We start from the raw sequence: 23,643 nt of genomic DNA on the forward strand, positions 1-23,643 counted from the left end.
TTTGGCGGATTCACTCTTAAGATATTTTCAATGCGGTTTCAAGTTTCAGAATTCTTCCACAAGTCTCAATCCTCTCCATCTCGTCTACACTGAGAGACTACCACCACCCTGTGCCCAAGCCACCTGCCCGGTGGGCACAGGAGCGCGGTGCTGTGACCCTGCAGGGTGTGGGCTCCTTGTGCTCCCAGAAGAGGCGGGGCAAGCCCTCGTCCCCAGGACCACAGCCACCAGGCCAAGGACAGGGACGGCCCTCGCTCAGGGCCTCAGTCCTGCGCTTTGCGTCTCACGACAGAAGTGTCCACGTGGCACGAGGCTCCCTGCCCTCCAGGACCAGCACCCCTCGCCAATATAATTTACAAGAAACGGGGGCTTTTGGCCATTATTTCTCTGCTGCTTTATTTTCATTTCTCCTTATTGAACAGCCTATTTCCTCACCTTTGTAACGTCTTTTCCATTCAGCAGCAACGCACTTTCTTCCAGTGGAAACCGCAGCAGGAAGGGACTTAAACACCGTTCATGGACTTGGCTAAGTGCAGGCATTATCCGACCTGCCTCCGCCCGGGAGGGACCTGAAAGGGCTGCCGGCTGCTGGGCGCTGCTGAGCCCGCTCTGTGTTTCCCAAGTCAAGCTGCCAACCAAGTGGGTGTTAATGGGCGTCGAGCGCACAGCCTCCGATGTCGCCCTAACGTCACCCCGCAAACTCCAGGCCCTGACTGCCGCGTTGGCCGACCAGCACTTGTCTCTGCGCCCTCCTGCCCTCGCAAGCTTTATTTTTATTTATCTAAATGTAATCAAATACAAACACGGGGTGCCCTGCTGCTTCCCCTTCCGGCTTGCACCATTCCCTAAATGACAGGGATGGGGAGCGGGTTGGACAGGCGGGGGTGTAGATAGACAGGGGAGAACCGTCTCCATCAACGCCGTACGGCTGCAGTTCCAGGACAAGAGGGCAAACTCACGTCCAAGGGGACGGTCACAGGTCACATCAGAGGGGTTTGCTGGGAGACGTTGGGCTGACGAGGTGACACGTACGACCAAATGCTAACGCCTGCAGGACAGCCTGTCTGCGAGTTCACGTGTATCTCCCAGGCTGGAGGAGGGCGACAGGTTTGGGATGGCGGGCGCGGCCTGGACACCAGCTCTGAACACGCTGACTCTGACGCCAAGTACACCCATCTCCCCCGGGGTGTGTGAGGCTGGGGCGCGGCGCCCGGAGCCACCCCGACAGAGCCCCGCCAGCTCCCCGCGAGGCCGGAGCAGCCCCTCCCCGATGCCGCCCCGGCCCCGACCCCCACGGCAGGTCCCCGCTCCTCGCGTTCCCAGCTGAGGAGCAGAGTGGCGGGTCCCAGCCGGCACCCCAGTGCCGGGGCTGGTGAGCAGACCCGGGGCCCCGTGGGGCACGTGGGCCAGAGAATCGCATCTCTAAGGGACCCTGGGGAGGCTTACTTTGGGAACCACCGCCTCAAAGGGTCCAAGGCTTCAGAGAGGAAAGGATGGAGTCTTTAAAAGTAGCCTCTGAAAACCCCAAACCAGAGGCAGCCGCCGTGCAGATGGACTTCACTTTGGACAAATCTTAACGTGGCCCAAGGAGACCTTGGTCGAGGCTCTGTTGACAGCCGCGGGGAGACGTGCCACAAGGATGGTGGCCACGTGTGGGGAAGCAGCCCCAGGAGGTGGGCGGCCACGGCCAACGCAGGAGGGGAACAGCGGCCGCGGGCAGAGCAGGGCTGCACGCTCTTCCCGTCTGCCCCCATCTGTGAGCTGGGGGATGGGGTTAATTCTGAGCGGAGGGCCGGGAGGAGGTGGGCCCCATCCCCCGCAGCCCCCAGCCCACGCCGCCCACTGGCCACCATCCAGGCAGCGAGACGGGCCCTCAAGGTGGCCCAGGGCATCTTCTTGGACACACTGTCTCCCCTTGGCTTCTCTTTTCTCTCTTTCCCATCTTTTCTGAGTCAAACATGACTGCTCAGGGACACATGGGGATAAAGGGGATTGTTCACTGGGACAAACCAATAGCCAGGCTGTACCGAGGTCACCTCAGTTACCCACCAGGAAACACAAGCAAAAGCTACAGCCGTTCTGCCTCCTAGTTGAACAAAGACCTGCTGGCAACCCCATCCAGGGGAGTCCTCCCAACCCCGCCAGGCCCAGGCTGTCACCCCGTCAACCCCATCCAGGGGAGTCCTCCCAACCCCGCCGGGCTGGTCACGCCCCCCACAATCTTCAGGGTATCGCCTGCTCCCCCAAAGCAGTTCCACCGAAAAGGAACCTCAGGTGTAACGATTACAGCTGATCTATGTGCTCCAGAAGCAAGCACGGTAGAGCAGGTACTCTCACTGTACCATTATATGTATTGAGGAGAACACTGGGACTTGACTGTGTATAAAATATTTAGCTAAACTGGTTGGGAGATGAGAATTTAAAAAAAAAAAAAAGACAGAAAATGAAAGGCGCTGTTAGCTGTTACCGCAAAGTGGCCTTTGGATGAAACCAGCCCCAGCTGCTGCCCCTGCAGCAGGGACAGGACTTGGGGTCAGAGCAGAGTGGATACCTGCACACTGGGGTGTCCTCCGGCCAACGCTTTCACGGCCCCCCGGCTCCCCTCCGTCTCGTAATGAGCTCTGTGGTGGGACTTGGGCTGCACCTCGATCCTCAGCTCGTACGGTCCTGAGTGTGATGGCAGCTGCCAGTCGAGGGCAGGGAGAGACGGGCTGAAATGGAACACAGAGCATTAAACATTCATGCCACGGCCTCCCGCAGACCACAGACCCACCTAAGGCTCTGGGGCCCTGAGGGGCAACACAGCCTGCCAGGCTTGCATCCGAAATCCCCATCAATAAGGATAATGGCCTGACGCAGCCAATGGCAACCCGGTTGTGATGGACGCCCAGAGCCTTGTCAGGTCTTCATGACAAGGTTCTTGAATAAGATGGAAACATTTTCCCACACGACCTTAAAATATTCTCCTTCCTTCACGATAGGCCTATAAATTATTTAACCTCCCTAATAAGACAGGTTCCAGAATTAAAGACCTTTTTAGAGTCACGGTTCTATCAGCCTGGCCTGAGAACTGGGCCGCCTGGTCCCGACGCCCTCTGCCCCACGCGCTGGCTGCGGGCAGCAGTGCGCCGTCGGGGATGCCGCCGGGCCCCTGATAAGAGGGCGGGTTTGCGGCAACCTCGCCAGCCCCTGCATCCCGTGACCCGTGCACAAAACCCGGGCAGCTGCCCACCCAGGGCACGAGTGAGCTGCAGCCAAAGAGCCACAGAACCAAGGGAGCGGCCCTGGGGCCCAAGGCGGATTTGCAAGCCGGGTTTGTCACTTGGAGGCTGAAGAGGGGAGAGGGGAGTGAGCCGGGCCCTGCCTGAGGGGTCCACGAGGCCCACGGCAACCTCAGATCTCTGGGGCACTGACAGCCTCACTGTACAGACGGGAGACGGAGGCCATGTGCCCCCTGAAACCAGGTCCACGTGAGGCCAAAGGTCCTGCTCTCCCTATAGAACGTGCTTCAGGGTCCTGCCCTGTAAAAAGACAAAAGGCCGACCCCAAAAAGCCACAGTCCGCAAGCAGAGGCCGCCAAGTCCTCACAGGAGCTGAGGCCCGGTCCACCCACTGCCTTCCTACAACGAGAGCCCAGTGGGGGGCGGTGGCTCTTGGTCCCCACAGTCTTGCATGCAGAACCTGACCCAACAGAGACGCTGCTCGTCAGACCTCAGAGGTGTCTGGAAGCCAACCCCGGGCCGGCCAGGAGGGGTGCAGGGTGGGAGCAGTGTGGGGACACCCTGCCCCCGCAGAGGTGGACGGGAGGCGCCCAGGTCTCGCCCTCCACACACAGCCCCGAAGGTGCCTTCGCTCCCGGAGTCTCCACCGTCCGGGCACCACTGTCCCCTCGCCCCGCTCCGCCTGGCGCTGGTGTGTCCGTTTCCACGCACGCAGCAGAGACACCGTGCGTGCTGGGGGCTCGTTTGGGACAGGTGGCTGGGAAGGGTGTGTTTTGTTTAGAGGCCCAGACACACGGACGCGGCGCTCGTGGCGTCTCAGCCTGGAAGGAGTCGGTCCACTGCTTCCCCGAGACGTCCCCCAGCTGCTCCGCCTCATCTCAGACTACGAATCGGGGTGAGTTTTAAAACACAAAACAATAGATAGAATAAAGGTACTTTCTGAAAGGAGAAAAGGCCCAGAAATCAGCTTGAATTGGAATCAAACATGTAATTTCTAAAAAACGTGCAAAATACTCCTGGAAAGGACAGTATATTTCGGGGCATTCGTGGTTTTCTAGTGACGGTAGAAACGGAATCATCTCGCCACGCACGTGAAGTTCCTGGTGAGTCAGCTTGGCGGGCGCCCTGTCTACCCTCGGGTTCTGCAGCCCCGCCCGCTGGGCTCCTCTGAGAGCACGCGTTGGTGCCGAGAGCCTGGCGGGACACAGGCCGCGCACACCACATCCCACTATAAGTCTTCACTGGGTCCCAGGGACACCGCCAGCCCCGATGCCACCCGGGCGGATGGGCCTCCCAGTGGGCCTGAGCTCGACCTTCGAGCAGCAATCAAAGGCTCTAACGTGAGAAGAGGCTGCATCTGAGTCAATGCGGCGAGAAATTTAAAATCCTAACTAGAATCCACCGCAGATACAGTGAAGTGGGCCTGTCCAACAGTCAGACGCCGGCGGAGGTGGGGCAGACCAGTGCCCCCCAGGGGCCAGGACCTCCATGCAGGCACAGAGGCCGCTTTGGAGTGTGTCCCTCAGCCCGTGTCCACCCTGCTGGGCCCTAAAATCACCGTCTGCATGGGAGGCCTTCCAACCCTGGGAAGCCCCTCCTCCAGACTACGTGTCAGATTCCAGGACGAACTTGCACTTGAAAACCCTCTATTCAACGGCCAACCTAAACCCAGGTTTCTTCAGGAAGCGAGACTGCAGGCGGTGGGACTGCTCATTGCCCACACCCCAGGCCCCTGTCTGCTGTCTACATTTTGATTCCACGTCAACAAGATGCCCCCCGGCCCCCGGTTCTCACTAAGTACAGCCTCGGAAAACTCAAGACGATGTGACCACGAAGAATGGGACGGACGCATGTGTGCGCGGAGACTCCGAGATGCCCAGACAAGAGAAACGCCCAAGTCACGGGCTGAGTGCAGGAGCCACCCCCCCCCCCAAAATGCCAGGTGGCTTCTGAGAAACACTAAACAGCGATCGAATGGGAGCTTTCCTGGCGGGCGAAGCTCTGTGATGCGTTTGGCAGTCTCCCGGGCTGTGCCGCTCAGAAGCACTTTCTTGACGTGGTTATCAGCGACACATGCGGCCACACCGCCAGGACGAAGGACCAGCGAGCCACGGGCTTCGAGCGCGAGGTCGGCCCTCGGTAACTGGCATCTTACGGGAGCTGCTCCCCGACCCCCAGACAAACTGCCCAGCTCAGCACACCCCGCCCGGAGGGGACCACGTCTCCGTTTAGAATATCCAACGTACTAATCTGTTCTGTTATCTTATACATACTGTTGATCTAAGTGAAAAGACTGTCCTTTGCTGTAAATAGAAAAGAAACAAATGAAAAACAAAATAAAAGTTAGGTTCATCTGACTCCCAGGAAATTAAAAAACGAGAGTGTGCGACGGAGAGAGAAGCAAAGGAAGGACGGAAAGTGCAAGCCCTCGCCGTCCGCGCGGGGCAAGCATCTTCTGAGCTGTTCTGCACTTGAACACGATAGAATAGATCTGGGGAAATAATTGGCTCCTGAATCACGGACAAAGCCAGCAACACAGTGTGCGCACAGTTTCAAGTTAGAATGGTCCACAAAATAAATATTGTAATATAGACAATGAAGATTATTGTTTTGGGTTGGAAATTTTCAGCATGAATTTGGCAGCTCCACAAAAAATGTAAATGTATCTCTGATTCAGAGAAAAGGCCTAAGACTGGAAGGAATGTTCCAAGATGCAGCGGCCCCGGCTGCGAGGACGGTGATTCACGGCTGCGCTGTCCCAACCCAACCCCCTCACGGGCCCTGCAGCTGGAGCGTCATTCCTGGGGGTCACCAACGACCCGGAGAGGAGCCGCCACGGGGACCACATCGGGAGAATTCTCTCATGGCCTCAGCCCAGGGCTGCTGAATAACCTCAAACTCACGTCCATCTTACTTTGATTTTTTAAAAAGTCACACTCAACGCAGCCAAGACAACACACGGTTAAATTCGAATCTAAGATCCAGCTGATCTGTACAAACAGAAGCTATTTTACATTCTCTACACACACACACGTATGTATCTCATAATCAGCCAGAGAAATTACCTCCACAGCTGGGCATATATCTGTAAGTATTTTTACACAAAAGGGATGGATGTTAACAAAATAAAATATATAGTGTGACACCCTGGCTTTTTTAATGTAAAGATCACACGTTGAGCATTTTAGCATACTGATCAAAAATGGTTTGATCTCAGCACCACATCTTGTCCTGTAGATGACTGACGCTCTGTGGATGGACTTGTGGGTTGCTCCCAATCTGTTGCTCTTATCAATACCAGAGATGCGAACATCCAGCGTGAGATCCTGGTGGCCTTTCTGGTCATTTCCTCAGCACAGATCCACAGCCTCCGTCAAAGAGCGTGAACACCTGGGGCTCCTGACACCTCCCGGGGCTCAGGTCCCCTGCACGGCCTCGCCAACATAGGGGCCCGATGGCTTTAATCTCTGCCAAACCACACAGGGAAGGGCACTCTGAGGCTGCATCTTCCTGTAACACTGCAACACGTGCCCATCACGTGGTAACAATAAACTGAAACACTCTGAACCCCCAGTGGTAACATCTCTGAAAGTCTCCAGGCCTCTCAAGTGTCCCCTGACCTCTTACACGCATTTGACTAACGGCAACGTGGGACTCCAGGCCCCCCACACCCCAACTCCTGCTCCTTTGGGGTCTCCAAAGGCCGCTCCGGGATGACGGTCGCTGTCCTTGATATCAGCTTGGCATTGCTGGGGACACTGGCTGAAGGGGACACAGATCTCTCTGCAACTCTCTGCGAGTCTGGAATTCTTGCAAATAGAAGGTTTTTCTAAATGGCTGTTTTGCACTCGGTATATAAGGACCTGAATCACGTTCCTTTTGCTCCCATTTAAAGAAGAGGCTGGAGGCCGTGTCTCACGCCCCCCCACCCCGAGGAGCGACACTGGTGCCCCGGCGGCGCTGAGTGCCTGCGGTTTCCACCCGTTACCACTGGCACCATCACCCTGCCCCCCGGGCCGAGGAGTGGACCAGGCCCACGGCCTCCCCGAGCCACCAGGAGCCCCGCTGTGAGTGGGTGTTACGCAGCCTGGCTTGGCCTGGCCGGCCCTGGCCTCCAGGCTGGGGACGCCGGCTCGTGTGACACAAGGAAGGGAGTCACACGGCCTCCATCGGGGAGCTCCCCCGGGGCCCCCGTCTGAATTCCCTGCTCTTGGAGCTGCTGCCACCATCCACTTCCCACCGGAAAGCCTTTCGTGTCCTATCGAATCTCTGTGCTTCCTTCAGGCAGGAAAAGGGTGAAGGATCTTTTCTGACGCTTAGTTCACGGCCTGGAGCCTGGAGCCCACCTCCACACGGGCATGCAGAGCCCCAGACGAACCTGAACTTCTCTCAGCCCGTGTCTCCCACCCCCATCCAGGCCCTGCCCCAGCTGCCCGGGGCACCCCCCCCGCCCGGCCACTGTGGTCGCCCGCTCGGGGCTTCCCTGGGCACCCGCGAGGCCAGGCCAGTCTTTCCAGCACACAAAGGATTTCACAGCCAGCCTCCCGCACTTCAGCAAAAGCTGTGCCGCCCCGGAGCACGTGTTTATGAGACTGCAGCTCTGACCTCGGCACCACCGACCGCCTGCACCCGTCTCGATACCAACCAAACCCACCCCTGAGCAGGACCCAGGGACACCAGCTGACCCGCCAGTCTCCGCGGGTGCAGCCTGACAGGGACACGTTTCTCCAGCACAGGAGACCCAGCTCGGAGCGCGGCTGACCGCGGGGACACAGACGGACGGAGGCCATTCGCAGTGATTCAAAACCAAGGTCATCGCAGGGCCCAGGGCTCCAGACAGCCTCACTCAGTCCCCACCGCGCCTCTGTGCTCCCGATGGCCAGCGGGGCGGGGCTCGGGCCAGACCTGCTCACCCCAGGCCTCTCCATTTAAACCACTTCATCGGCCACCGCTACCACCACGGAGATGCCAGAGCCCGCCTCTGAGGGCACGGCACGCACCACTTCGCCAGAACTCGGAGCCAGATCCCAGCAAGGCCCCGATTCTGCACCAGTTCGAGGAAAAACCGCGAACACCAGGGACAGAGGAGTGTGCCAGGTGACCCGGACTGGGACCCGCCGAGCACCCTACAGCCGCGTGCGGGGAAAACAGAGATTTCCGCACCTGAGCCGACCGCGAGGCCTGGAGCTGGAATCCGACCACCTCGGAGAAAGTAGGTCAGGGGGTCTGGACACTTGCTCGGTGATACCAAGGGATTCTCTTAAATCACGTATCAGTGTCGGGTACGGTATCTACAGGTGTCATGATTTGTTTCTAAAACTGAGCCCCCATCTCTGAAAGACACGCTGAATATCGATGGGTAAGACTTCATGAGGTCTGGGATTTACCGCAAAATAATGGGTGTGGGTGAGGAGGTGAGGCAAGCGGACCACAAGTCATCAGTCAGTCAGGTGTGGGCGCGGGGAGCCATGGCTGGTCTCTGACTCGTGTACAAGTTTGGTTTTCTGTGATACAGAGTGAAAGAGCGAAGCTGAGAAACAGGCACTCAGATTACCACTGTGATATTCCAGGGCCAGGAACTGTCAGGGATTCACTTTCCTTTTTGTTTATCGGCATTAAAAAGTATCCCACAGTGAAGGATATGAATTGTAAACCCCCCAAATCGTCTACTTTCTCACCCTCCTGTTCTTGCCCTGGAGAGCTTGGTGACTGTTCTGAGTCAGAGGCAGTGACTTCCCTAAACTGGCTGCACCCGAGCCTGGAGCCCTTCTGGAACCTTCTCCCTGAAAAAAGGCCTTGTCCACTCAACGTCAGAGAACCAACGTGCACCGGACGTCCCACCGCCAGGTGCCACGTACGAGAGTCTCAGCAAAGCCCCTGTGCTGAGAAGTTCTTCTTCCATGTAGACACCCGGGGAGGGTGGCTCCTCTTTTGTTCAGATGGTTTGGGTAGAATCCCTTCAATTCTGAATTTTCTGAGATCTAAGGCTCATATGGACTTATCACTTAGAAGAAAACTGTAAAGGCTTTCAGGACTCTTCTGTTTCTAAAAGAGCTGAAGCTACAAACTCTGAACTTGGCAGGACTGAAGTCCGCCCGAATGAGAGAGAGAACCAGAGCAGAAGGGGAAGGACGTCACCCCAACTTTAAAGTAACACGTTTTCCCAGGGTCGGGAGCCCACGGCCGCCTAACTTACTTGCTTTGTTTTGTCTTTCTCCCCCTAATTTTAAAAAAGGTTATCAGCTCAGTTCTCGGCTATTTAATCAAGCAGGGTCTCCGGGCCCCCAAAGGCTCCCGTGGGCCAAGGCTTGGCCGGGACCACACACCTCGCCCCAAGGTCCACCCAGCTCCCCCTGGGGCCCCCGCCAGGCATGGGTGAGAAAGCTCCTCCCATGCCAGAAAGGTCGGCCTTCCTGGAGGGCGCCCTGGCGCAGCCGGCCTCTCCACTGATGACCCCCCAGAGGTTCGCGGGCCGTGGGTGGCATCCTCACCCACCCGCCCACCCTCCCAGGGAACAGCCCTCGGGTAGGGGCTGGCTGTGATCCACGAAAGGCCAAAGTCCTTCGGGGCTGGCCTTGCATGTCTGATGGGTCTGGGAGGGATGGGAGCGGGGGGCGGGCCTCAGACAGAAACTCATGCCCGGGGGTCTCGGGTGGTCACCCCCAGCTGTTGGGACCGGCTTCCTCTGCACTGTCACTCAGATGGCGCTGAGGGGACTCGGGGACAGGGCTGGCCACGAGGAGGACGGTGGCCTGGAGGAGGTGCCCTGACCACTCCCGGAGGCTGGAAAAGTGCTTTTACGGAGACGCTGGTGGGTGAACAGGGGGCCAAGGGACGGAGCCGGGCAGTAAAATGCAAGGCGGCCAGTGAGGTGAGAGGAGAGAGCCCCATATCGGCCTGCCCACGCTCGGGGTGCTGTAGGCAGGGCACCCGCACCCCGAGATTCTGCGGCCAGTGACCTGCCGTGAGGCCCAGGATCCCCCCCCAAGAGGCCCTGTCTGGGTCACACCAGTGCCAGACCCCTCCTTGCTGCCACCTTGGCCCCGAATTGTCCCCGACTGGTCCCCAACTTGTCCCCGTACCCTGGGGACTTGGGGGGGGACACGGATGGGGTCTAGTGCCTGGTGCGTGTTCGGGAGGTGGGCAGCCCAGGAAGGGCCACTGCTCGTTCTCCACACTCTCGGAGGCTCTGCCAGGCCCAGGTCTGCTCAGGAATCCAATTCAAACTCAGTCATGGACCTGGAACTTTCAGAACAAGAACAGCAAGGCCACCGTGGAGAGATTCTTTTTTTTTCTTAATGATCGATTCAGGAATTTCATAAGAATTCTTTGCTTTTAGTGGCTCCACCGAACAGGGTGTGGAGAACTCCAAGGAGCTAAGACTTCCTTCCAGCTTTCTGGAAGATTGCCGTCATCCTTACTCTGCACCACTCATCACCCCCACCCTGTCCCCCCCAAAAACAGGCCAGTTTCACGTAAGCCTCTCAGGCCCTGCCGTCCAGACTTGCATCCCGACCGTTCCCACCGCCCTGCACCTGCACGGGGGGGGGCCAGGCAGCCTCCAGGACCCCCAGGCAGACTGGACCCAGCGCCTCCCCAGGGCGGACAGCTACGTGGGGTCTCCTCCTCGGCTCGCAAGAGGGCAGCATCGCTGCAGGGCCCTCTGTTCTCCAGGAAAACAAGCCCTCCAACTCCTAAACCCTCTCCTGAGAGAAGACACGTCTAAGGACACCAGGTGCTCCTACAGCTCAATGTGGGGGCAGCCCAGTGGGACAGAAAGAGCTCTTGTCCAGAAATCCAGCTGAGGTGGAAAATAAGCTACTTTGGAGGAATTTCTCAAACTACTGGGGCTTCTCCTCCTGACCCAAGACTAGACGACTGCATTTGCACCCAGTTCCTCCGTCCCCGGGGACCAGAACTGTCTAGACAAGGGAGGACGCTGCCTTTCCCTCACGTCCACTCTTGGAGTGGAACAAAGGGCACAGGGAGGGCCCATGCCTTGGATGGGTGGATGGATGTCTGGGTGGATGGGTGGATGGATGTCTGGATGTCTGGGCAGGTGGATGGATGGCCGGGTGGATGGATAGAAGGGTGGGTGGGTGGGTGGATGGGTGGGTGGATGGGTGGATGGATGGGTGGATGGATGGGTGGGTGGATGGGTGGAAGGAAGGATGTCTGGGTGGATGGAAGGAAGGATGTCTGGGTGGATGGAAGGAAGGATGGGTGGGTGGGTGGGTGGATGGGTGGAGGAGTGTTTACTTGGTGAGGACCCCCGTGGGAAGTTGAGCTCTGGATGGTCCCTCTGTGCTCCACTGACCCTCACGTTTGTTACAGGGGGCAGATGCCAGCGTGTTTGTGACTGTTACTAGGCCCCAAATGCCTTTTCAGACGCCGCCAGAGCCTGCTGCTAACCAGTCATTACGGAGCCTGAGAAAGCTCAGCTGACACCTGCCACACTGCTTACAAAACCAAGAAACAGAACCGCCGAGCTAACGCAGGATGGGGCATACATAAGCCATGACACTGACACTCGGATTTGATTTCTCCCCAGAGATGCCAGGACAGTCAGGGGTCAACTCCCAGAGTTCACCCTTAATCTGTTTTAATAGGGGACCCACAGAAAAACCTGGACAGTCATGAAATAGTAACCATTCCATTTCCAAACTCTAAGTTTAAAACAGACTTCAGTGGCTCAGGACGTAATAGATAAGCTGTTCTCAGATCACCTACAGGAATGTACCTGCATCAGGCGCGTTGCTCCCTGAGGACTAGAGAAGCTCACAGCCCCAGCGAGGGTCTCGCTGACGCAGAGCTCAGCCTGTGGTCAGGCCGGAGGAGACCCCGTGCCCGACAGGCACAGCCCGCTGGGCGCTGCCCCCGTTGCCGTGGTCTCTGGACACCAAGAGCGAGTGACCGCAGCACCCCCGGACTCCGCCTCCCCCCACCTCCCGTAACATCTGACTTGAAATAAAACAGTGGGACGCCAGTACCGCCTACAGGTGCGCGTCCAGCCCCGAGACGCGCCCCCGCAGTGGGGGGCCCACGGCCATCACTGGATCCTCCCAGCCTCGAGTCCTGCAGTGACCACACTCGCCCCCCCACCCCCAGACTGGGCCACTGGAGCCTTACGGCCTTTTTGTCTTCCGTCTTGTGTCTAGCAATTTCCAAGCGCCTCAGTTTCCCCATCTGTAAAGTGAGACTCATCCACGCCTCCCGCGAGCTCGCTGGCTCCGAGCCCAGGTCCCCGGGGAGGGATGCTGAGGCCATGGTGCACGCACGTCCCGACAGCCCTGCAGCGCTCTGGGCTCAGGGGAAACAGGCATCATCACGGTGTGACCGCCCTGCAGGTGGCCACACTCACCTGTGGGAAGCGACTCTCGGGAGAGAATCAGGCGTTCCCAGGGGCCCCGGGGCTTCCACGGCACGACCAGTGCTTGAGCGGAATGGTCAGATCCCGGAAACAGCCCGCTTAAATCTACATGAAGCCTGAGCAGGGAGAGGACAGAACCGCCCACCTCAGCAAGCCTTTAAAACAACGTGGCCGGAGTGACAAAGGCACCGTCGCTGAGAACAGTGGAACGCAGCGCGTCATTAATGCACCGCTTCCGTGTCCCAGTCGCGTGGGCTGGCGCAGCCGCTGCCGGCTGGGCGCTCAGAGCACAGACCAACCTGGACGGGAAACCTCAGGGGGGAAAACAACATGCGGGTCGCTTTCTTTACCGAAAACCAGCTCAATGCTGTGGGTCAAGCCCCAGCTTCCAGAAGGTATTTTAGAAGCATTTATTTAAAAGGCGAAGCCCATCATGACATATAAATACAATTTTGCTCGTTAATTTTCACGGAAGGCCGAGTTTTAAAGGTGGACAATCGCTGCCTCACGATTACATTTCGGTCTCCGGCAGGACCGTTCCCTTGTTTCCCCGGAGGCCCAGCCCAGGTGTGCTGCAGGTGCGCGGGGTCCCCGACAAGCACCCCACTCTCTCCTCGGAGGAGAACATCTGAGCAGAAAGCAATTCTGTTGTGTCTGTGGTCACTCGTGCGTGTCGTCACTGGACACTTGCTCCTGGTCGGGTCTCCTCACGGTTTGGGGAATCTCAAGATTGGAGACCCGGGAAGGGGCCCCGGGATGGGAGACCCCTGAGCGCAGCAGCCCCGCCTTCACAAGCACACGGATGGACGGCCCGGCGGGGCAGGACCAGGCCAGGAGCTGACCGGTTTCGTAGCCGAAACTCTGTGGGCATTTGGATTATCTACAGAATCAGCCAACATGGCAGATCTCAATGGCTAGACTTAAACATCTGTGTGTAAAGCCACGAAGATTCAGATGATTTTATCCTCTCCAGGAACGCAAAAGTACTTGAGATCCTCTTTCTCCTTTTCGTGGCTAAAAACAGACATTCATAGAACAACATCAAAAAGAGAAATCGGGGCCTACATCCTCCACGTACACCTTGGGGAAAGGGCCATAAAGGTGGGGCAGAAGCCTCTCCCTCCGCCACAAATCCACAGATCACAGCTGAATCTGCAAGGCTGATTTTTCCAGCTGGAAGTCAGTACACAGAGCACCTTTTCTGGCGTCAGCTGTGAACTCTGGGAAACCAGAAAGAGCCTGCCCCGCGGGGATGAGGGTTTGGGCCTGCGAGACCACATACTCCTGCAGCAAGAAAGCACAACTGCAGAAACACACAGCCCGGGTCCTGCACTCAGACTCCGAATTCACCTGCAGGAGCCTCTGCAGGCCTGTGGCCAAGGTCAGCCTCTGGCCTCGTGAGGACCTCTGTCTGCTGGGCTCCCACCCTCCCCGAGCAGCCACCAGCATCCTGGGAGCAGGATGCGGATGTCAGAGAAAGGTCCCAGGCTCCCCGATGCCCCCCGATTAGAGCGAAAACTCGTCAGGGCTCCGGGGAGCAGGGGCCCAGCCAGGGGGCGCCTCCGGGGTGAGCTAATCACGGCGTGAGTCCAGCTCTACCTCTTATTAGTGGGGCCTGAACATGTGACCCTGGCACTGGGTCTTGTAAGCAAGTGCTCAGGGGGACTGTGCAGAGACCTCCCCCCAAACTGTCTTCTTTTTAAAGCTCACTATCAGTGAGCTTCCTTTGTTTTTTTGGTACTCTTTTAAAATTTTTTTTAACTTTTCGGCCGTGCCACATGTGGGATCTTAGTTCCCCAACCAGGAATTGAACCTGAGCCCCCTGCAGTGGAAGCGCAGAGTCTTAACCGCTGGACCGCCAGGGGAGTCCCCAGTGAGCTTCCTTTTGTGATCTTCAGATGACGTGGCTGAAGATCCTTTGCCAGGTCAGAAAAGGGAAAATAACCCAGAAGTGACTGACTGGTCCAAAAGCCCGAATGGGCTGGCCCGATGGAGACCACCCGAGTGCAGACGGGCCGGGGCCAGGGGTGCCCCAGTGGAATGACGTGTAGTTGGATTTGTTACCAGCCTCCAGCTTCATTTAATCTTATTCCAAATTAGGATAAACTCTGAAATATTCAAACAACTTATAAAATGCAATCAGAGTTAGCAGTAGTTTCATCAGACTTTTAGAAACTAACACTTAGACACAGCATAAAGGTTATGGATACTATTAAAATCATCGATCGGACCGAAAAACCTAAAAGAAACCACATCTGAAATACTGATTTGGACATGCAGCCCCTCGGGTCACTGAACCCGGTAGCTCCAAGTAACCCTGTTCATTATGTGCCCTCGCCCCTTAAGAAAGTCTACTCTTTGACTACTCAAATCACAAAAGCAAAGTTTGTCTATAGGAATTTAATTCCACACGTGTGCTGTTGCTGTTACAAAAGACTCACCTTAAAATGATCCACATTCCCAAAACTAGTTTCCTTTTAAGTATTATACATTCCTCGTGTAACTTTGCCCCTTTAAAGGCAAATTCAGAGATTGTGCCGGGCACAGACAGAGACATTAAGACCTCAAAAGTTGGGACTTTCCCCGAGCCTATTCTAAAGGAAACACAAGTTCACTGGACACACACAGCGAGGACACTGGATAAGCACCCTCGCCCAGGGCAGACGCTCAAGTACGTTTGCTTGAACCAACGGACATTTAAACTTTAGCTCCTTTGGGACAATATGACGTCCTCTGAAAACCACCACCGAGAAACAATCCACCGGGAGCGGGAATCGGCCTGTCATCTCCACCCTCACCGCCACGGCCGATCGTGGGCGCCGCTTGGCACCAACCTTGGCGGAATTGCTGTCTCATCCGCAGAAGGAAGCGAGGTGGGAAGACCCTCTCCTTTCAGAAGAGGCTCGTGGCCTTTCGGGCGTGAGGACAGGGAGCACTTGAAACGAGTCACCTGCGTTTCCCAGGCTTTAGGAGCAGAAGCGTCATTCTCCGAGGCTCTAAGATAAGTCTAAGCTCTTATTTAAAACCTATGAACTTCTTCTACCCAGCACTGCTGTTGGTTTCACACACCTTCTGTGGCAAGAATTTAGCATCATTCTGTGACCCCGTGGGCCTATCGGAAGGCTCCGCACACAGGGGCGAGCCACGCATGCTGCACAGACAGAAAGACCCCAAAAGGGCAGTGATCCCACGGCCCCCAAATTCCTTGGGAAGAGAATAATGCTGCACACTTCTCATTAGAAAGTTCCTTTTACTGGCAAGACAGAAGTAGGAGTGCCCAGAGGTGCTGCACCGCAGGCTGGGAAGTGGATCTGTCCCGATAAGCCCTCCGCCCCAGACTTCGGAGCCTGTCAGCACCGGGCACCCCAGCTGGGCAGCCCGAGACCCCGCGGGCAGGAAGTCTGGCCACCTTCCCCGCGGGTGAGTGCCCCGACCTCTCTCTTCTCCCGTGGCCTCCAGCTGCCCACCCCACCCCCCCTGCACCAGCTGGTGGGATCACACGGAAACACATCGCCAGGGACCAGGAAACATATTTTGATGTGGAACCAAAACAGTGGGAAAAGCTGACTTCAGACCCTCGGGGGGAAGTGCGGTGCCTTCACAGGGTTTGTTGGCGTGAACTCACAGGAACGCCGGGAGCACCACACCTCACCCGGAGCTCTGGGACCAAGAGATAAATGCAGCAGGTCACTCAACCAGGGAATCACCACCGAGACCCCGGAGCAGACAGCAGGCAGCAGCTCTGCATCCTGACGCAGGACGACCCACCAGAAACACCCGCGTTCCCGCAGGCTCCCCGCTGCTGAGGTCCTGAGGAAGCCACCCCATCTGCCACCGGGGGTCACAGGCTGAGCTGGGCCCTCCAAAAGTCCCAGGTTGGAGTCCTAACCCCAGGACGTCAGAAGGCCACCGCGCTTGGATGTGGGGTCTTTACAGGGGCCGTCAAGGTAGGGCGAGGCCCCTGGGTGGTCCTGGCCCAAGGACTTCAACGCCGGTGCCTGGATCGCAGACTCCAAAGCCCCAGAACCCTGAGGGATAAAGGCCTGCTGTTTAAGCCACCTCGTCTGTGGGGTTTGGTCACAGCAGCTCCTGGAGACACGGTAGCTACCTTTGCACCTGCCGTGATGATGTGGGTTCACTGATGCCTTATCATGGTCCATGAAAATGAGAAGGTCCTAAACTGTGTGTGGGCCTGTGTGCTTGAGCAGGTTAGCTGCAAAACATCCTTCTTCTTAAGGAAGAATTATAAAGAGAGGACAGCTTGCATTAACAGTTTTTATATTTTAAAATGCCTCCAAATGGATTTTTAAAATTCCCACATTTAGGAATTAAATCCAGGTTCTGATTACCAGACCATGGTAATCCTTGCTCCTCTACCTCTCGACTCCTAAATGTGCCAGCAGAAAGGAAGTATTCACCGTCCGATGCTTTAGAAACTGTCATCTCTCATACTGTTTCTTTGCCACAAACTTCCAAAAAGGTTTAGCCGTGTTCATTCGGCGCCTAGAACTACATTATCCGCTGGCAGCTCTAACTACCTCATGTGTGCTTTAGTTGTGGAAAAAAAGAGGGTCTGAGCACAACAGAGAAAATTCCGAAACAAATAAAACCCTACCGGTTCGCTCTCCTCATCTCGTGGGCACGACGGCTGGAAGGCACTAGGCCCTACCGTGCAATCTTGCCGCCAGAACAAAGAAGGGAGCAGGAACAAGAAAACGCTAAGCCTCGAGTACCCGAATCTACAGGCAGAAAGAAGCCTGCATGCCTGTCACACACGCCTCTTCCTGGAGAGGCCCCCGCAGCCCCACGGCAAAGGCCGTGCACCTCCTGGGGGGGCCCCGTGTGCACGGTCTACGCCTGATAAAAATCCTCGAGCAGAAAGCACTCTGCCAGGGGTCATTAGTGGCCCACCTGTTGGGAAAGCTGTTTAGTTAAAAATAAAAGCCCCGGGCTGAGTAAGTGGACCCCACAGAGCACCAGCAGCCCCGACGACGACGGTAAAGAGAAACGCGGGGCTTGGAGGAGCTGAGGCCGCCCGCCAGGCAGCCGTCTCCTGGGAGAAGGAGGCTGCGTGGTTTCCAAACGCCGGCGGGGCTGGTGCAGGAGCCGGCACGCTCCTCCGGGGAACTGCCGAGCCGAGGCCCCATCTGCACCGACAGTGCAGTGACGGCAATTAGGTGCGAGCAGGGAAGCCAAAAACACAGACACGAGCGTCACTTGCTTTTATAGGAAACAGAACAAAAACTGAGCCCACGTGTCAGTGAACCCTTGTGATGGGCTGACTCCTGTCCCCGAAGGTCTGTCCCCGCGCCCCCCCAGCACCTCAGATATGACCTCCCCTAGAGACAAGCCTTTAAAAAGGAGAGAATTCGTGAAGGTGAGGTCTTTGGGGTGGGCCCTCGGCCAACACGACTGGGTCCTGACAGAGGGAGATTCAGACACAGACACAGGCCGGGAGAAGGCCGAGGGGTGTGAAGGCAGAGGGACGCCAGGATGGCAGCAGACCTGGAGCTGGAGAGCGGGAGATCCTCCCTGAGCCTCGGAAGGAACCAGCCCTGCTGGCACCCGGGCCTTGGCTCCCGCTTCCGGGCCTCGGGAACCCGCTGCCGCGGCCCACGCCCGCCTGGACCCGCTTACCTGGTGTAGGACGTCGGGGACCGTGGCCGGGCCCACGGGTACAGGTGCTGAGGCACCGACAGGTACTGGTCGCAGAAGGCGCCCTTGCGGATGTGCTGGAAGGACGGGAACTCCTCAGGTGGGAAATCAGACGTGGGCGGCGTGGCCCCCAGGTCCTCCCCCGCCGGCTCCACCTTGAGCGCCACTGAGGGCGAGTGGTCCAGGGCGGTCTTGCGGGCCTTGACGGGGACGCCGTCGCCCAGGTCCAGGCTGCCGTCGGTGCTCAGGGCGTTGATGGCGGCCACGATGGCCGAGCTGGTGTACTGCGTGGTGTTGCCCAGCCAGGTGTCGTCGGTGACGCTGACCCGTGGCGATCCTTGCGGGGACGGCGTGGGCGAGGGGTGGGGGGAGCAGGACAGCTGCCGGCCGTTGAGGCCGTACTTCCGCTTGTTGCAGGGGGACGAGGGCCTGGACGTGCGGGCCCCCAGCCAGCTCTCCTCGGTGACACTGGCGCGCGGCGAGGTGGAGGGCGAGTGCCTCGGGGACCCGAGCAGGCCGCAGGCCCCCAGGCCACGGGGGAAGCCCTCCTCGGGGTCTGTGGTCTTGGGGGACACGCAGGGGGACTGCCACGGGGACGTCTGCGGGGACGCGTACGGGTACGAGAAGCTGGACTCGTAGGACGAGGCCTCGGAGTTGCAGCTGCGGGACGACAGGCTGCTGGCCGGGCTCAGGCACGAGGGGTCGCGGTAGGCCTCCAGGTTGGGCAGGTTCAGGGTGGCCGTGGACGGCGACCGCTTGGAGCTGGGAAGGACGTCTTCCACGTCCACGTCATGGAAGAACTGGCCGTTGCCGTGGTGCAGCCCCAGGTAGGAGGTGATCTCGATGCGGGGGCTCTCCAGGGCCGGGGCCCCGTTGGGCCTGACTCCGCCGGAGGAGAGGAAGTAGCTCGAGGGCCCGCCGTCCAGGGCAGCCCCGTAGCCTGCGGCGGAGATGCCCGGGGCCGAGGTCTGCAGGTCGTGGCACGGGGCCGGCAGCGAGGGGTGGGCGGAGGAGAGGGGCAGGCCAGAGCCGATGCCGGAGGTGACGTAACTGTAGTGCTCTGGAAGGGAGGGGGAGACGGGTGAGGCGCTGGCCAGGAACCGCAACCCACGAGCTCAGGGACCCCGCGAGCCGGGACCGGCCTCACCCCTCCACCCCGTGGGCCTGGCCTCCGAGATGGGCTCCGCTCCCTTGGAGCAGCAGCCCGAGCCCCGGCCTGGCCAGCAGGGTCCCTGCGCCCCTCCCGGGCCCCTCCTCTCTCCACTCCAGCCACCGCCCTCTCACTTGGACACGCGCCCACCGGGGCTTCCCTCTGCGCAAACATCCTTCCCGCAGAGCCGCACCGCTGGTCCCCTTGCATCTTTCTGCTTTTTCTCAAAAACTGCGTCCCCCACCTGCCCTACCCGAGTCGCAGCCCCCAGCCCAGCAGGCGTGTCACCCTCCCCCACTTTCTTTCTTCTCCTAACGTTCACCACCTCAGCCATCACATCCTGCACCAGCAGAACCCACGCCTCTGAGGGCAGCGTCGGGCCCGCCCAGGTCTACCCTGGTTCACTCCTGCCTCCAGGGCCCAGGCCTGTGCCTGGTCCAAAACGGTGCTCGATCTGTCCAACCAACAGACGGGCGGGCGGGTTTCAGACATGGGGGCCTGGACGTTTAAAGACACTGTGATAGACTGATCGCCAGCGACAGAGAAAACACCCCAAGGGTTGGACGAACACATAGGTTCCGGGATCTCTCATGTAACTTCGGATGGTGGCTCATGGCCTAAGAATCCTTCTTTTACAGGAAAAACGAAGCAGAGGATGTTGAAGTTCAGCCATATATTAAATCATTATATATTGATTACAGCCTCAGTAAAATGTTTTAAAAAAATCACTACTAGTGTAATTAGTCATTTTTAGCAGCAAAGCCACACGTCTGGATTTCCAGTTTGAACAGACCCTTTATAACATGTGGGTACCTCATTATCGTGTGCCTAGAGCTGAGGCTCCCAAGGTCTCTGAATAATGGAGCTGCTCGTGGAAACCCTACACCACCTCCCGGGCCAAGCGCACCAGCCTGGAGACGCTTCATCCAATGACAGTGCCGCCCTTCTGCTGGGCTTCAGAAACCCACCTGGGCAGACCCCAGAGAATCAAGGGCCTCAAAGTACAGGTTCACATCCCATCAGATTTATTAACAGAAATGGGTCCAGCTCCCCAAATAGGGGGAAATCTATTTCCATTATGGCTTATTTCAGAAGGAGCATACAACCTCCCTCTGGTAACCCAGATCCTTATACCCTTGCTATCGAGAAGCTCTGGCTTTTACACTCTGAATCCCCTGCCCCATAAAACACTGTTCTCTGCTGCTCCCCAGAAGAGCGGCCCAGAGAGAGCACACCGGCCCTGCCCACCCCGCCCCCCGCCCCGGGGGTCAAGGGCAGGCTGTCTTTTGGGGAGAAAGCATCAGTGTCCAGATGCTCAGAATCGGTGCCGGATTGTAAACGGCCCCAGGGAGAGACTGAGCCGTGAGGAGGAGAGAAGTGAAACTGCAGCGGAGGGAACCAGAAGCTCCGAGTGGGAGGCGGCGCCTGGGCAGAGGGGGGATAGGCGGGTCCGCGGATACGCCCCCCCGCAAGCCTCGTCACCCCCTCATCCCGAGAGGGAAGGACGGGCAGCGCGACCAGGGGCCGGACCCATCAGGGGCGGCAGTGGTGTCAACACGGAATCAGTCTTCTCTCAGTTACCGTGGGAGCCTAAACGTTGCTCTGTGTTTCTTCCCAGACGCATCTGGCCGATGCGCCGGGCAGAACCAAGGTCCCCTTCCGGCCACGGCGCAGTGGTACATTACACGGACATTATAGCCACATCCACAGACCTCCCGCTAAGAGGGTCTCCCTTCACCGCTGGCCCAACACTTTCCAAACCATTCTAACCAGAACTGCCAGTTTAAGAAACAAAAAGCTGTTCCCAGTACCTGTGTGGCTTCAGGTAAGAAGTCAGATGTCAACCAAAAGCAGGCTGGACGGGGCGGTGTGTCCAGCAGCACCTGCTGTTGCGTGATTACGATGAGAACCGCGTGATCGGTAAGGAGGACATTAATAAATCGTGTTACACACGTCCAGGGCGGGGATTTTAGTAATGACGCTTCAGCAAGTAGCTGTATTATGTTTGACGTGTTCCCAGGTCAAGTTTGAGTTACAGAGACCCTGGCTCCCCGCCCCGCCCTCCCCCCCGACCATCCAGGCGCCACGTGAGCTAAAGCGTCGGAACCGGCATTTCTCAGGCGGCTTCTCATAACCGTTGGTGCCGGCTCTCCAGCCCCACCTCAGTGAGTGCGGTCTTCACCCCGCCCACCCTGGCTCCCCCCCAGGCCCGCAGCACGACACATGGGCCCTGCCTCTGCCTGCGCCCTGACACCAGAGGGTACTCACCGGCCTGAACCAGCCTGGACGCGTGCCTTCCCCGGCCCACGGAGGAGGCCCGTCCCAGCTCCTGCGGACGAAGAGCCCGGGGCGGCAGGCTCCGGGGGCCCCGACTTCTGGCAGGCACCCCTCCACCCGCACCCCGGGGCAGCAGCTATGATGCGGCAGGAGCTCCACGCCTCCTTGACGTTCTGTCCGCAAGGGGGCAACGTCCAGATGGCAGGGACACTGTGCCAGCCCCCCCAGCTGAAAGACGGCCCCAGACCCGGGCGCTCCTGGGAGGAGTGAAGGTGCCCCAGACCTGCACCGTCGCTTCTGTGGCCACCCTGCGCTTTGAGCCCTTTCCTCCACATGAAGTGCACAGACCATCCAGCATTCGACGAAGAACGGACTTCATTTTAAAGACAAGTCATCGACTCCAGGAGGGAAGCCCAGGCAGGACACTGATGGGAAACATACGAACTGTGCACAAAGCCCAGGCCCGGGGAGTCCGTAGGCGCCCTCAACGGGCCTGCCAGGCCTCTCCCCCGGCACCCAGAGGCCTTGGGGGGCCTTGAAGGGGGTTTAGTGGACACCCACACTTCCTGCCCAGCTAAAGAATACTATGCAAACCTGTCATTTATTTTAAGAGATACAGCTGATCCCACCGCTGAACTACCACTTGTTGGCAGGAAGGTAATTCCAAGAATTAAAACAAATCCTAGCAATCAGCTTGGGGCCTCCCCACCACCTGCCCACAGGACACAGCCACATTCGTGGTCCCGAGCCCGAGTCGTGGAGGGTATCTGAGAGCGTGCCCACCCCTGCCCCCGGCCCCCAGAGGGAGATGGAGAGCAGGGGGCCCGCTGACTCCCAGGGCATTCCAAGGGGGGGCCTTTATTTCACCAAAGTCTGTCAATAATCGTGATGCAACGAGGAAGAGAAAAACATAAGCCTTTATAAGCCTTTATTAAAACACAAAAAAGACCCCCTAAGCATGAGTTTTCCTTAATTAAATAAACTACAAAGGAAAAGCCTTAAGTGCCTGAACTTGATTCTGAGCTCAGCCAGAGTCCGGTGATGGAAGTTCTCCCTTTTCGGACAAAACGCGTACAGGTAGGTCCCAGCCTGCCCAGGGCCTGCCTTCCTGCCGGCGGGGGGCATCTCTCCCCTCCCCTCATCCCTCCCAGCTTCCACTCAATTTCCTACCTAAACCGTATTCAAATCTGAATTCTTTAACTATTCAAAGGGATTACATTTACCTGGGATGAAAACATTTCCAGTAACTGTCCTGACAGCCCTGAGACGCTCAGGCTGATGCGTGTCACATCGGCGGCCCCTGGAGAGCTCCGCACCCATTACCCCCAGTTTCTGCTGCTGCCTCCAGAGCCTGGCTGCCTGCCCAGGAGATTCATCAACTTACGGCGCAGGAGTCTAAGCAAATATTGGGGAGAGCTTATTCAAAATGGCTTAATGTAGTGGACATTCATGAAAGCGTGGCTCATCTCTGAAGCCATGCCTCCTCCAGGCCCCCGGCGGGGGCGGGCGCAGAGATGGACGCCAGCGTGGGGAGTAGGGGTGCCTGGAGCCCGCGGACCGCGCATCAGCTCCCAGTGGGTCCAGCGCCCACCGCGAGCTCCATCCTCAGCTCGTTCAACAAGCCAGAGCTGGCAGAAGTATTTCCTCTCATTCTGAAAACTCATTTATTTCAGAACCACACAATCGTATCATCTCTGCACAACCACCAAGGAAGTCGATCCGTGTCCTTCCACCATGGCCGGCTGCATCTCCGCAGGCTCCCGACCGCTCAGACCCCTGCCCAGCGACGTGGGGACCCTCTGCCCGTCCTGGGCAGCAACGGGGACGCGGAGCACACTGCTGGCTGCGCTGTCACCCCGCACACGGCGGCCGCCTCACCAGAGACAGTGGGAGCCACCTCGCCCCTGCCCGCGTCCCCGTCGTCTGTCACAGACCCTGAGAGGGAGCCCGCCACGGCGACTTTTGTTTTT

At 58.1% G+C, this 23,643-nt stretch overlaps 1 protein-coding gene across 7 annotated transcripts in view; it reads right to left on the reverse strand.

Annotated features, from left to right (window-relative positions):
• NFATC1 (nuclear factor of activated T cells 1) overlaps positions 1-23,643 on the reverse strand; it is a 100,972-nt gene that overhangs the window by 68,038 nt on the left and 9,291 nt on the right. For all 7 annotated transcript variants that reach the window (XR_014234460.1, XM_082355637.1, XM_082355639.1 and 4 more), the window contains exons 2-3: positions 18,229-19,306; positions 2,552-2,711 (exon numbers count right to left, since the gene is read on the reverse strand). Coding sequence is in view for 6 of the 7 variants with exons in the window: in XM_082355637.1 (XP_082211763.1) it covers positions 2,552-2,711; positions 18,229-19,306 (1,238 nt within the window). In the remaining variant the exon portion in view is untranslated. The remainder of the gene's footprint in view (positions 1-2,551; positions 2,712-18,228; positions 19,307-23,643) is intronic.

The sequence above is a fragment of the Balaenoptera borealis genome, assembly GCF_965194805.1.
Source record: "Balaenoptera borealis genome assembly, chromosome: 14".
NCBI lineage: Eukaryota > Metazoa > Chordata > Mammalia > Artiodactyla > Balaenopteridae > Balaenoptera > Balaenoptera borealis.